Raw genomic sequence first — 14,716 nt, 5'->3', positions numbered from 1 at the left:
ATCCAGAACATATGCCATTCAGGAGTCACCATCTGCTCACCCAAAGTTAAGTCCAGTCGTGACCGACTCTGGGGGGTTGGTGCTCATCTCCATCTCTAAGCCGAAGAGCCGGCGTTGCCCATAGACACCTCCAATGTCATGACTGCATAGAGCGCCATTACCTTCCCACCGGAGCCGTACCTATTGATCTACTCACATTGGCATGTTTTCGAACTGCTAGGTTGGCAGGAGCTGGGGCTAACAGTGGGAGCTCACTCCACTCCGGGGATTTCAACCTGCGGCCTTTGGGTCTACAAGTTCAGCAGCTCAGTGCTTTAACACACTTCGCCACCGGGGCTCCTTTACATTATTATTATTATTATTATTATTATTATTATTATTATTATTATTATATTAATTTATAATATTATTATCAATATACATATATACAATATATTATATTATTAGTACAATATAATATTAGCATGTAAGCCACCCCCAGTCCCTTCGGGGAGATGGGGCGGGGTATAAGAATAAAGTTATTATTATTATTATTATTACATTGTTAAACGATCATGAGTCAATGTGTTGTTGAAGGCCTTCATGGCCAGAATCACTCAATTGCTGTGAGTTTTCCAGGCCATGTTCCAGAAGTATTCTCTCCTGATGTTTCACCCACATCTATGGCAGGCATCCTCAGAGGTTGTGAGGCCTGTTGAAAACTAGGAAAGTGGGGTTTATATATCTGTCGAATAACCTATTGATCTACTCACATTGGCATGTTTTCGAACTGCTAGGTTGGCAGGAACTGGGGCTAACAGCGGGTGCTCATTCCGCTCCCGGGATTTGAACCTGGGACCTTTTGAACCTGGGACCCTAACTGCTCACCCAAAGAAAACCATATTTAATAATCTAGAGTGGATGTGGTCTATCCAATATGATTTTCTGAATCAGCCCCCAAAATAACCCCAGGAACATGCCTAAAGATGAAAACACCTCTGCTTCCAGGCACCACATGGAATGAGAAGAGGAGAAGCAGCAGTCAGGAGGCTTATCGTTGTGCCTTTCATGGGTAGTCAGCTTCTCCCTTCCAACATCCCTGTTGCCTCGGCACTATAAGAGGGGTTTGTAAGACCACTCGCTCTCGTTGCAATGGTGTAGTAGGCTGAGGACCATATTTTAGTTCTTGCAGACCACTGGTGGTCCACAGACCACAGGTTGGGAACCACTGGTGTAGACAATGCAAGGTGGTAGTGGTGGTGCACTCTTCTTCCCTGAGCCCTAGTAGATCTGACTCAGGGAAAGATCTGCCCATCAAAGGGAACAATTCGTGTTGATTAAAGCATTTCTTACAACCTGTTTGTCCACTTAATTGCACAGAAAGCAGGTGGCTTGGGCCGAAACTGCAGGAGGCTTGGAAGCAAAGTGAATCCAGGCTCTGGCTGCAAGAAAACTTGGGAAGCCAGTGTGGGATAGTTGCTAAATAAGGCTGGGAAAATCTACCTTGTTTGAAATTCCTTGGCTTCTCAGACTAACCTAATTTACAAGGTGGTTAAATCATTTGTCGCCTTGAATCTCGTGGAGGAAAAGTGACTAGAAAGCGAACACTAGAAAGCGAAAGAGCATGCTTTCCTCGCCAAATGGCAATAGACACTCACCAAGCCTGCCGCACTCTTCCCGCTTGGTGAAGTACTTGAAGCCATTGGCGGCTCTCCTCTCGGCCTTCTCGTGCTTCTTCACATGCCAGGGGAGCTTGGTGGTGATGTTGGTCACAAAAAAGCAGCCAGGACGGAGACAGTGGTAATGCCCTCGCATTCGGAATTCACAGTGCTGGGAGGAGAAGGAGGAGAGCCAATGCATCAGACCAATGGCAAGAATTAGCCACTTCCCCTCTTATTTTATTATTTATTTTATTTACAGCATTTATATTCCGCCCTTCTCACCCCGAAGGGGACTCAGGGCGGATCACATTACACATATAGGCAAACATTCAATGCCTTTCTAACATAGAACAAAGACAAACAAACATAGGCTCCGAGCGGGCCTCGAACTCATGACCTCCTGGTCAGAGTGATTCATTGCAGTTAATTGCAGCTGGCTTGCTCTCCCGCCTGCACCACAGCCCGGGCCTGTGGCGTTGGCTGTTTGGAGCTCAGACTCTGATGAGGAGCTTGGGACACCTGATCCTAAGGCGTTGGTTGTTTGGATGCCCAAGGAAACCTGAATAAATTGAGGATTTTTGGCCATTGTTCTTCCCTCTTTAGAAGAACCACTTTCCTGTGTCTGAACTCACCCTGTCCAGCAAATAGTCTAGAGATGCCTTGTTTTCTGTTGCCTTGTTTTCTGAAGATTTCCCCCCTCTGCGTTATACAGTTCACAACTTTATCATACACAAATACATCACAATTTGTTGTGTGAGCAATCAGTGCTCCTGTTTTGTCCCTACCTGGTTTGGGCAGAGACACTGCAGGGAGTAGTATGCGAACTGGTCTCGGACATTCACCAGGTTGTTGTTGGGGTTGATGTGGTCGAGGCAGTGGGACTCTGCTTTCCCGGAGGTTTTGCACACATACTTGCAGTTCCCAAAGAGACAGTGGAAGTGGAATTTGTTGGCATACTTGCAATCTGTTGCCAAACAGGGATCACTGCAGAAATTAGGAAAAGTAGCAAAGTAAATCTCGGTTGCCTGCTATTGCTGCGTTTCTCTTTAATATGTTTTCTGGGAAAGGTTGAAGTGCTTGAGTCAGTGGTGGTTAGTGGGAAAATGCAGGTTTCCCTTCTGCTACAGGAAAGACAGACATTCATGGGGAATAATAATAATAATAGAAATCCAGCATGTCTATATTGTTTGCTGTGTCATACAATAAAATAATAATAATAATAATAATAATAATAATAATAATACCCTGGCAGAATATGTAAAGCAAAGTGAGGAACCAGCTTTGATTGAAGTCAAAAATCAGAAACTCCTCAAAGCACAGCAGACAAAAAACCAGTACAAGAAAACCGCACTACAAACTAGAGCTGACAGCTGGCACAACAAAACATTGCATGGAAAGTTCCTTGACATTGAAGGAAAAGCTGATAAGGAGAAGACCTGGCTCTGGCTCACGAATGGGACCCTGAAGAAGGAGACAGAAGGCCTGATCCTTGCAGCCCAGGAGCAAGCCATCAGGACAAAGGCAATTCAGGCCAAGATCGAAAAATCAGCTGATGACCCAAAATGCAGACTGTGCAAGGAAACCGACGAAACCATTGATTATATCCTCAGCTGCCGTAAGAAAATTGCACAGAAGACTACAAACAGAGGCACAACTACGTGGCCCAAATGATTCCTTGGAACTTATGCCTCAAGTACCACCTGCCAGCAGTAAAGAACTGGTGGGATCACAAACCTGCAAAAGTGTTGGAAAATGAACACGCAAAGATACTGTGGGACTTCCGAATCCAGACTGACAATGTTCTGGAACACAACACACCAGACATCACAGTTGTGGAAAAGAAAAAGGTTTGGATCATTGATGTTGCCATCCCAGGTGACAGTCGCATTGACGAAAAACAACAGGAAAAACTCAGCCACTCTCAGGACCTCAAGATTGAACTTCAAAGACTCTGGCAGAAACCAGTGCAGGTGGTCCCAGTGGTGATTGGCACACTGGGTGCCGTGCCAAAAGTTCTCAGCCGGCATTTGGAAACAATAGACATCGACAAAATTACGATCTGCCAACTGCAAAAGGCTACCCAACTGGGATCTGCACGCATCATCCGAAAATACATCACACAGTGCTAGACACTTGGGAAGTGTTCGACTTGTGATTTTGTGATACGAAATCCAGCCTATCTATCTTGTTTGCTGTGTCATAATGTAATAATAATAATAATAATAATAATAATAATAATAATAATAATAATAATAATAAATCACACAGTCCTAGACACTTGGGAAATGTCCGATGTGTGATCCAATACAACAGCTTGGTGAGCCACAAAAAACGCCATACAGGAGAGAAGCCATACCAATGCCAGGAGTGTGGGAAATGGTTTGCTTACAGTTCAGCCTTGGTGAAACACAAAAGACTCCACACAGGAGAGAAGCCATACCAATGCCAGGAGTGTGGGAAATGTTTTGCTTCCAGTTCACACTTGGTGAGCCACAAAAGACTCCACACAGGAGAGAAGCCATACCAATGCCAGGAGTGTGGGAAATGTTTTGCTTACAGTTCAGCCTTGGTGAAACACAAAAGACTCCACACAGGAGAGAAGCCATACCAATGCCAGGATTGTGGCAAGTGTTTTGCTTACATTTGCTTAGAGGCTGTGACCCTCTAAGGCAATGGTTCTCAACCTGTGGGTCACAACGCCTTTGGGGGTCGAATGACCCTTTCACAGGGGTCGCCTAAGACCATCGGAAAACACATTATTTCTAATGGTCTTAGGATCCGAGACACTGCTAACCGTTTCCCACCCCTTTGCTCCCAGAATACGGTGCACTGCTATTTCCCCCCCAGCAACGGCTCTCATCTCACAAGCCACTCACTTTTCCTGGAACTGGAGAAACCCGGGTTTGACCTGAGGCTTGGCGTTCTCGAGGGAAGTTGTCGCCAGAGGGGAGGTGGCCAGGTTAGGCACTGACGCGGGGAGCTGGGACATGGCGGAAGACAGTTGTTTCCAGGCCAGGAGGGTGGGAGCCGAGGGGACCGTCACCGGGTTCAGGGCGGGAAGATCCGGGCCGGAGGCGTTGGCCAGAGCAGCAGCGGAAGACGCGGGCGGAGAGGAAGGGCCCAAGGAAGCCTTGGTTTCCGCAGAGGACGGGAAGGAGAGGTCCGGGGCCCCTTTCACGGCACCGCCATCCGTCCTGAAGTGGAAACTAGAGGCAGAAGAAACAGAGGGAAAGGTCCTATGGACCTGGTCCAAACTTGGCACACAGAACCCCTATGACTAACTCACCCTACTGGAGGGGTTTGAGGGGACTGGCTCACCATACTGGGAGTTGTAGTTTACCCTACAGCCAGGGAGCACACTCCACCCCAGCAATGATGTATCTAGAGCAAACTTGCCCAACATCACAAACTTTAAGGAATGATAGTTTCTGGGGGTTAACCTGGCATGATGTGAGTTGTAGTTCACTCACAACCTTATGCATTTTGTACAAGTAAAACATTGGCCTTTTCAAATAACATGACCAACGCCAGATATCCAAGCTAGTATCCCTTATATTTCCATCCATCTCTCCATCCATCTCTCCATCCATCTATCTATCCATTCATCCATCCATCATCCATCTCTCCATCCATCTCTCCATCCATCTATCTATCCATTCATCCATCCATCATCCATCTCTCCATCCATCTATCCATCCACCCATCTATCCATCTTATCTATCCATCTATTTATTTATTTATTTATTTGCTACATTTATATGCCACCCTTCTCACCCCGAAGGGGACTCAGAGCGGCTTACAAATTAAATTTACATACAATATTATATTATAAGTATAGTACAATACTGGTAATAAATTACTATATTGTACTGTATCGATATATTGTAATATTATTAGTAATATTACATGTAAAATATAATATATAATTAATCTATCTATCCATCTCTCCATCCATCCATCCATCCATCTATCTCTCCATCCATCTCTCCATCTAGCTATCTATCCATCCATCTATCTATCCATCTACCCATCTATCTATCATCCATCCATCCATCCATCCATCCATCCATCTATCCATCCATCTCTCCATCTCTCTCTCTCTCTCTCAATCCATCTATCTATCTATCTATCTATCTATCTATCTATCTATCTATCTATCTATCTATCTATCTATCTATCTATCTATCTATCTATCTCTCAATCCATCCATCTATCCATCCATCTATCCATCTCTCTCTCTATCTATCTATCTATCTATCTATCTATCTATCTATCTATCTATCTCTCAATCCATCCATCTATCCATCCATCCATCCATCCATCCATCCATCCATCCATCCATCCATCCATCTATCTATCTCTCAATCCATCCATCCATCCATCCATCCATCCATCCATCCATCTATCTATCTATCTATCTATCTATCTATCTATCTCTCTCTCTCTCAATCCATCCATCCATCCATCCATCCATCCATCCATCCATCTATCCATCCATCCATCCATCCATCCATCCATTTATCCATTCATCCATCCATCCATCCATCTATCCATCCATCTCTCCATCCATCCATCCATTCATCCATCCATCCATCTATCCATCCATCCATCTATCCATCCATCTCTCCATCCATCTCTCCATCCATTTCTCCATACATCCATTTATCCATCTATCCATCAATCCATCTCTCCATCCATCTCTACATCCATTTATCTATCTATCTATCCATCAGTCCGTCTATCTATCTATCTATCTATCTATCTATCTATCTATCTATCTATCTATCTATTTGCCAGTCATTGCGTAGCAACTATAAAATGTAGGCCAATGTTGTCATCCTAATTGTCGAAGTGGAAAGACTTAAGTCTGATAGAAATGTGACTACTCAGTGGAGTTCGGTCAGAGGTGAAAGTTCAGCAGTGGAAGCGTCCTTTCTAGTGACAAAGTGGACAATGAGCCCGAATTAAAACCCAAGGTGGCAGTCAGCAGCAAAATGAACCTTAAAGACCTTAGTTCCTAAAACTCAACCTTTATAATTACTACAAATGGGAAGAGGTCACGTCGTGTCAACTTCCTGGCGAACCCGCTTACTTGGCGTGCTTGATGGCTCCATCCAAGGTGCTGAAGAGGGCCCCACATTCTTCCACCACGCAGTGGAAATGCACTTTATGAAGGAAGTCGCACTGGGCGTCACAGAAATCCTTGGTTCCGAACCTGCCAAAACGGAGACATAAACGCAGAACTGAGAATGATGCGGCTGCAGGAGGACCACGTTGTTGTCCGTTCTGAAGACCGTCAACTCTTCAGCAGCCATATCCGGTCATGGCGGGCACTGAACCTCCCATGCACCATTCTAGGAATAAGCGTGGAAGGCGTTCTTGTCTCCGCACAGGGAACAAGACATCTCCGGCGACACAAGCGCCGTTGCCGAGTGACTGGTTACATCCCCTTATCTGGAATCCTTGTCAGTTGGCTTTGAACCCGGGAGACAAGGACGGGAGCTTGCTTGTGCCAAAACATAATGGCCCGACTGATCAAACAGATACAGGACGACAAAAGGAGACATACGAGGCTGGAAGGGGACCAGGATATAATTCTACAGGAGTGTCAATCTTTTAATTAACTGTTTGGCTTTGAATTGGTCGAATTTAAATACATTTACATACTGAAAAAACAGTGAAGGTGTCCTCTCTTTTTATGAGAGGGAAAAGGATCCCCGAGAAGTGCATTCAATGAAAGGCTCTATTTAGGAAAGAAAAGGCCGTTTCTGTCTAATATTAAAATTTTCACTATCTCCTGTCCTTTTATGTTAGGGAAAACTACCCACACAAAAATACAGCAGAGCACCCAAAAATACAAAAGCAAACAGATACTTATGGTTGAGCATTCAGCTCACAGCAAGCAGAGTGTGATGTGGCTGTAAAGAATTTAGAGCTTAGGAGGTAAAGATACAAAAATGGGATACTTATAGTTGAGCATTCAACTCAAAGCAAGCAGAATGTGAAGTGCCATGTGGCTATAAAGACTTTAGAGGCAAAGATACAAAAATGGGATACTTATAGTTGAGCATTCAGCTCACAGCAAGCAGAAAGTGAAGTGTCATGTGGCTGTAAAGAATTTAGAGCTTAGGAGGCAAAGATACAAAAACGGGATACTTATAGTTGAGCATTCAGCTCACAGCAAGCAGAGAGTGAAGTGTCATGTGGCTGTAAAGAATTTAGAGCTCAGAAGGCAAAGATCCAGAGTTTTGTCTTTGTAATTTATTTACAAAAAAAATTCTACATTTCTTAATCGTAAAGAACTGGGTCCTATGGGCGGCCAGGACTGGGATGGGCGGAGTTACGAGCTCTGAGGCAGGGCTGAGCTTCTATCCCTGTCCTGCAGCGCCACCCAGGACACAGGGGGCGGGGCTAGAGGAAGGGGCGGGGCCTCCTTCCAAGAGCCCGAGACAGGGCTGAGCCTCTATACCTCTCCTGAGAGGTCTTTTAGGACTAAAGGGTGGGGCTAGGTAAGGGGGCGGGGCCTCCTTCCAAGAGCCCGAGACAGGGCTGAGCCTCTATACCTCTCCTGAGAGGTCTTTTAGGACTAAAGGGTGGGGCTAGGGAAGGGGGCGGGGCCTCTTTCCAAGAGCCCGAGACAGGGCTGAGCCTCTATATATCTCCTGAGAGGTCTTTTAGGACTAAAGGGCAGGGCTAGGGAAGGGGGCGGGGCCTCCTTCCAAGAGCTCGAGACAGGGCTTAGCCTCTATACCTCTCCTGAGAGGCCTTTTAGGACTAAAGGGTGGGGCTAGGGAAGGGGGCGGGGCCTCTTTCCAAGAGCCCGAGACAGGGCTGAGCCTCTATACCTCTCCTGAGAGGCCTTTTAGGACTAAAGGGTGGGGCTAGGGAAGGGGGCGGGGCCTCTTTCCAAGAGCCCGAGACAGGGCTTAGCCTCTATACCTCTCCTGAGAGGCCTTTTAGGACTAAAGGGCGGGGCTAGGTGTGGGGGCGGGGCCTCTTCCCAAGAGCCCGAGACAGGGCTGAGCCTCTATATATCTCCTGAGAGGCCTTTTAGGACTAAAGGGCAGGGCTAGGGAAGGGGGCGGGGCCTCCTTCCAAGAGCTCGAGACAGGGCTTAGCCTCTATACCTCTCCTGAGAGGCCTTTTAGGACTAAAGGGTGGGGCTAGAGTGGGGGCGGGGCCTCTTCCCAAGCGCGCGAGACAGGGCTGAGCCTCTTGTTAAAACACAGAGGCAGGGTATAGAGGCTCAGCCCTGTCAGGCACTTGGGAAGAGGCCCTGCCCCCGTTTAAAGTTTAAACCAATGTTAATAAAGGCAAAGGCAAGGCAAAAGATGTATTAAATGTTATCCTACGATATAAAATCACAATATCTTCAAAGTACTCTGATAGTCAAGCCACTATTGTATGTGATGACTTTTTCAAAAATCAACATTGCTTCTTATTGAGCATCACGGATGCTGTAGTTTTTTGTCTCTCAATAGAATAATGCAATCCTCGATGTGCCTTCTCAGAATTACGCCCCAACGGGACTTACTCACAAGTAATAATATATAGAAGCCTAAGCTTAGTTCCATCCTTAAAGGCAAGCTATCTTAACTTTGGCTAAAGGCCAAAAGGCATCTTTAGATGTCCTTTCGCATTAGATATCCTAGACTATGAAGAGAGATGGCATGTTTGCGATCTGATCTGTTGTTCAGGGGAGGGATAAAAAAAAAAAAAAAACCTCCACCATTAAAAGAAAATTGCCCTTCTGGTGTTTCTGCTTCTGAACGCAACAGTGTTATTTTGGGAAATGATATCACTCTCTGCATGAACGAAATGGGATTCTAGAAGATCTCCTAGATTTTTTGTTTTCCTCCACCACAGACATCCCAGTGTTTCTGACTCTCTCAATCAGTGTGGAATTTGCATAACCCCGCCCACTGCCTCTCCCATAACCCTTTCTTATTTTTTTCTATAGCACACAACAAACAGAGAAATTGATCAGCAACTGAACATACTAGAGAGGTTTGAGGCGAATTCACCATAATTTCTAAGAGTTGTAGGTACTGGGATGTATAGTTCAGCTGCAATCATTGAGCACTCTGAGACATCAGAGGTTTCTGAGGATGCCTGCCATAGATGTGGGCGAAACGTCAGGAGAGAATACTTCTAGAACATGGCCATACAACATACAACATACCTCTCCTCAGGAGCTTGTTGGGACATAGAGGGCAGAGCTAGGGAAGGGGGCAGGGCCTCCTTCCAAGAGCCTGAGACAGGGCTGAGCCTCTATATTTCTCCTGAGAAGCCTTTTAGGACTAAAGGGCAGGGCTAGGGGGCGGGGCCTCTTCCCAAGAGCCCGAGACAGGGCTGAGGATCTATACCTCTCCTGAGGCACTTGTTGGGACATAGAGGACGGAGCTAGGGAAGAAGGAGGGGCCTCCTTCCAAGAGCCTGAGACAGGGCTGAGCCTCTATATTTCTCCTGAGAGGCCTTTGTAATGGTGTGAGGCAGTGAGGAATGCTTTTAATCCCACCACACAGTTACCACCAATTTTAAAGATGTCTGGATGATGATGATTTTAATTATATTATTATGTATTTAATTATCTTCGCTGCCACCAAATGGAGGAGATGTCAGGCAGATGGCACTTATTCTTTTTATGCTTTCTTTATTTATTTCACTTCAGATGGTGATGTTGCTTAGCTTAGGATATGATTGTGACAGAGACTTAGATGGATTTAAAAATCAAAACAAGTTTATTGCATGTACAGAGCTTAGTGGTTTCTATAACTTCTTAAAGGCACTTAGAATAACAGTTACAAATAGATGTGAGGTGTTCCAACTTTCAAAATACTTCCGTTACTCAAGACTAAACTAAAACCTGATCACTTGGATCCATTGGGATTAATTTCCCCTAATCCACAGCCTCTACAAATGACCCTAAACAAGTCACCCAACTTGCTTAGTCTGGCCTACTAGAGGTCTGCCTCCCTGGTTTCCTTAAACTTGGAACCAGTCTGTTCCCTGTGACTAAAAATCACAGCCTAAGATCCAAACTTCCCTGGTTTCCTTAAACTTGGAACCAGTCCGTTCCCTGTGACTAGAAATCACAGACTAAAACTGGGTTTTAAAACATTCCCTCTTTTCCTTCTTCAAACGGCGGTTGGCTCCGCCCCCGTTGGCATGACAACCTGTCTCATAATGCTGAGCTGGTTACCTTCTGGTATTATCAGCTCCAACTTACCATTTTAAACTTAACCAAACCTGACTGTTTAAACAAAATCAAATAAACATGTCATCTATAAACAAAATAAAATCACACACTTCTTTACAGCCTTTTAGGACTAAAGGGCTGGGCTAGGGGTGGGGGCGGGGGGTATAGAGGTTCAGCCCCATCAGACACTTGGGAAGAGGCCCCGCCCCCTCCTCTAGCCCCGCCCCCTGTGTCCTGGTAGGCGCCGCAGGACAGGGATAGAAGCTCAGCCCTACCTCAGAGCTCGTAACTCCACCCATCCCGGTCCTGGTCCCGCCCACCTCCGCTCGCAGCCCTGCATCTTGGACTAGGGGAGAGGCTCAGCCCCGCCCTCTTGAGCAGGAGCCACACCCACCCCTCTAAGCCACGCCCCCTTTCCAGGGGGCACTGAGTCATATTTTTTCTGGACAAGGGGCAGTAAATAAGTTTGGGAACCACTGTCATAAAGGCTCACTGATCATTATTTTTGTTATTATTTCTTCTATTTGATCCTATCACATACTGTATCCTGTGGCTTCAACTGCTACCTACAGTTGTATTTTTGCCTGATATTTTTATGGATAGTAATGCAACAGTTAGGAGCGAATTGGCATCTGTAAGTGGCCGGGGCATGGGTGGGCTTGTTCAGCCATCTATGTGGCATGGAAGCCACCCTCTCTCGACCCAGCCAAGTTCCCTCTTGAGCCTCACCTGCGCAGGTACATCTTCCAGGGCTCAGAGAGCTTCTCTTGAACGAGAGCCTTCACGCTCTTGCCCAGGTATTGCGTCGTGTCTCCTCCAGCCTGGCTGCCATCCGCCTCCACCTTCAAGGCAAGGAGGTTCCCCAGGTTGGGATTGCTCTGGGACATCTGGGGAGAAAAAAACAATTCTTGTCTCCATGACAAGCCAAAATGTTCAAATTCCAATTGTGACAGGGACAGAAAGTGAGGTGAAATCTTCCAAACGGGCACAGAGAGCAAAAGAAACATTAGGTAAACTATAGGTAAAGGTAAAGGTGACATTAAGTCCAGTCGTATCCGACTCTGGGAGTTGGGGCTCATCTCCATTTCTAAGCCAAAGAGCCGGCGTTGTCCGTAGTCACCCCCAAGGTCATGTGGCTATTGGCATGACTGCATGGAGCGCCGTTACCTTCCCTATTGATCTACTCACATTTGCATGTTTTCAAACTGCTAGGTTGGCAGAAGCTGGGGCTAACAGCGGGTGCTCACGCCACTCCCCAGATTCAGTCCGCAAGTTCAGCAGCTCAGCACTTTAACACACTGTGCCACCAGGGGCTCCAAAGATAGATATATCTACATCTACATCTATATATATATACTAGCTGTGCTCGGCCACGCGTTGCTGTGGCAAAGTATGGTGGTATGGGAAATAAAGTATTGAGGTAGTGATGGTAAAGGGCAAAGGTTTTCTCCTGACATTAAGTCCAGTTGTGTCCGACTGCACACTGAAGTGGATTATATGGCAGTGTGGAGTTAAGATAATCCAGTTCAAAGCAGATAAAATGAGATTATAAATGGGTAATATAGCTGTGTGGAAGGGCCTTGAATCTACACTGCCATATAATCCAGTTCAAATCTGATAATCTGTATTTTATAGGCAGTGTGGAAGAGGCCTAAGTGAGGCCTAACTCTGCCTGTCCCCTGGGCTGCGTGGGTTGCTAGGAGACCAAGTGGGCAGAGCTTAGCCTTTTAACTGGCAGCAATTGGGTAAAAACAATTATTCCTCTCCCTCTAATTAGGATTTTATTTTTCTTTTATTTTTGTTATATGAATGTAGAGGCATGGATGAGGGGTTGTGCTGCCAAGTTTAGTGTTTCTGGGATGTGTAGTTTTGTTGTTTTGTCCTAGGCCGAAATTTCATTACCCATATGGCTGGAATTACATTTAAAAATGTTTCTCTTCCAACTTACATACACGTTCAACTTTCTACAGAACCTATTTTGTCCGTAACGTAGGCACTGCCTATACAAGAATTGTGCTTCTTAAAAGCTTAGGAGCACAATCCAACAATGTTGATGCTGTTATAGACCTTGCTTTAAATGAGAAAAAATTAAGAGTTATTGCAGCTGTAAGGATGCAAAAAATGTACCAAGTTCACATGCAGGTTGCAGGACTCAAAAGGCTCACGTCTACTTTCAAGTGATGAGACTGAGCCGAGATTAACCTGTGGATCCCCAGATATTTAGGCCTACAACTCCAAGGAATTCCAGCCAGTTTTCCAGCTGTTCAAATTTCTGAGAGTTGAAGACCAAAACATCTGGAGACCCACAGGTTGAGAACCAGTATCCTAGATCTACGAGGGTTATCCAGAAAGTAGATTACGTTTTGGAATTTAAAATGAACAAAGTATAGGAGAAAACATTTACCATATGCAGTTGAAAGCCACACCCAAATACCACTTCTCAACATAGTCGCCATTCAAATCTAGGCACTTATCATAGCGATGAATGAGCTTGGCAAATCCTTACCCACAAAACTCTGCTGCTTGCGTCCTCAACGCAGCGTTTTGGCGACGAAGCGCAGCTGTAGGCAGGGGTGACCGGCTGGTTGAGGACGCAAGTGGCAGAGTTTGGTGGGGAAGGAGTTTCCAAGTTCATTCATTGCTATGATAAGTCAATGGCGACTATGTTGAGGTGGACACAGCCTTTTGGCGACGATGCGCAGCTGCGGGTAGGGGTGAGCGGTTGGTTGAGGGCGCAAGTGGCAGAGTTTTGTGGGGAAGGAGTTGCCAAGCTCATTCATCGCTATGATAAGTGCCTAGATTTGAATGGCGACTATGTTGAGAAGTGGACGCAGCGTTTTGGCGATGATGCGCAGCTGCGGGCAGGGGTGACCAGCTGGTTGAGGATGCAAGCGGCAGAGTTTTGTGGTGAAGGAGTTGCCAAGCTCATTCATTGCTATGATAAGTGGCTAGATTTGAATGGCGACTATGTTGAGAAGTGGATGCAGCGTTTTGGCGATGATGCGCAGCTGCGCGTAGGGGTGACCAGCTGGTTGAGGATGCAAGCGGCAGAGTTTTGTGGTGAAGGAGTTGCCAAGCTCATTCATTGCTATGATAAGTGCCTAGATTTGAATGGCGATTATGTTGAGAAGTGGATGCAGCGTTTTGGCGACGATGCGCAGCTGCGCGTAGGGGTGACCAGCTGGTTGAGGACACATGCGGCAGAGTTTGGTGGGGAAGGAGTTTCCAAGCTCATTCATTGCTATGATAAGTGCCTAGATTTGAATGGCGACTATGTTGAGAAGTGGACACAGCGTTTTGGCGACAATGCAGGAAGGGGTGACCAGCTGGTTGAGGACGCAAGCGGCAGAGTTTGGTGGGGAAGGAGTTTCCAAGCTCATTCATTTTAAATTCCAAAACGTAATCTACTTTCTGGATAACCCTCGCATAGGCCCATGTGAACGTTTGGGAATGTCTGCTTTGAGTCCACTACAGCCTCTCATGTTGCTTGGGCTGGGATTGTATTGAATGCTAACTCTGGTTAGTTTCAAGTGAACTATGGTTTGAAGTTTCTTGCCCCGACTTTCAATCCTGGTTTGTCACCTCCAAAAACATTGGAAAGCTCAATCAAAGAGGATTTTGAAAAGAATGTTCCGTCCTCAAACAGAGAAACAAATGTTGGAATGAAAGGAATTCAGCACAGTGTGAAAGAAACAACCGATTTGCTAGCTTTGGTGGGAATGATAGAGGAAGGGAGGGATGGAAAAGGAAGCGGGAGAGTATCGGGCAAAGTCGCATTGTCCTTTCTGAAGGCTTCGGAGCTCAGGGGGGAAAAAGGGAGATGCCTAGAAAGCGCATCAAGCCACAGGAGACCCAAGGCTACATGGCCGTGAATGCG

At 46.0% G+C, this 14,716-nt stretch overlaps 1 protein-coding gene across 6 annotated transcripts in view; it reads right to left on the bottom strand.

Moving 5' to 3' along the window:
* Nucleotides 1-14,716, bottom strand: part of casz1 (castor zinc finger 1) — a 435,538-nt gene that overhangs the window by 22,992 nt on the left and 397,830 nt on the right. For all 6 annotated transcript variants that reach the window (XM_062966047.1, XM_062966046.1, XM_062966050.1 and 3 more), the window contains 5 exons: nucleotides 11,569-11,726; nucleotides 6,733-6,855; nucleotides 4,517-4,846; nucleotides 2,426-2,624; nucleotides 1,638-1,809 (listed from right to left, as the gene is read on the bottom strand). In XM_062966047.1, coding sequence (XP_062822117.1) covers nucleotides 1,638-1,809; nucleotides 2,426-2,624; nucleotides 4,517-4,846; nucleotides 6,733-6,855; nucleotides 11,569-11,726 — 982 coding nt within the window. The remainder of the gene's footprint in view (nucleotides 1-1,637; nucleotides 1,810-2,425; nucleotides 2,625-4,516; nucleotides 4,847-6,732; nucleotides 6,856-11,568; nucleotides 11,727-14,716) is intronic.

The sequence above is a fragment of the Anolis carolinensis genome, unplaced genomic scaffold (genome assembly GCF_035594765.1).
Source record: "Anolis carolinensis isolate JA03-04 unplaced genomic scaffold, rAnoCar3.1.pri scaffold_15, whole genome shotgun sequence".
In the NCBI taxonomy this organism is placed as follows: Eukaryota; Metazoa; Chordata; class Lepidosauria; order Squamata; family Dactyloidae; genus Anolis; species Anolis carolinensis.
The sequence above is the reverse complement of the archived record's forward strand: the minus strand, read 5'-3'. Positions and strand labels throughout refer to the sequence as shown.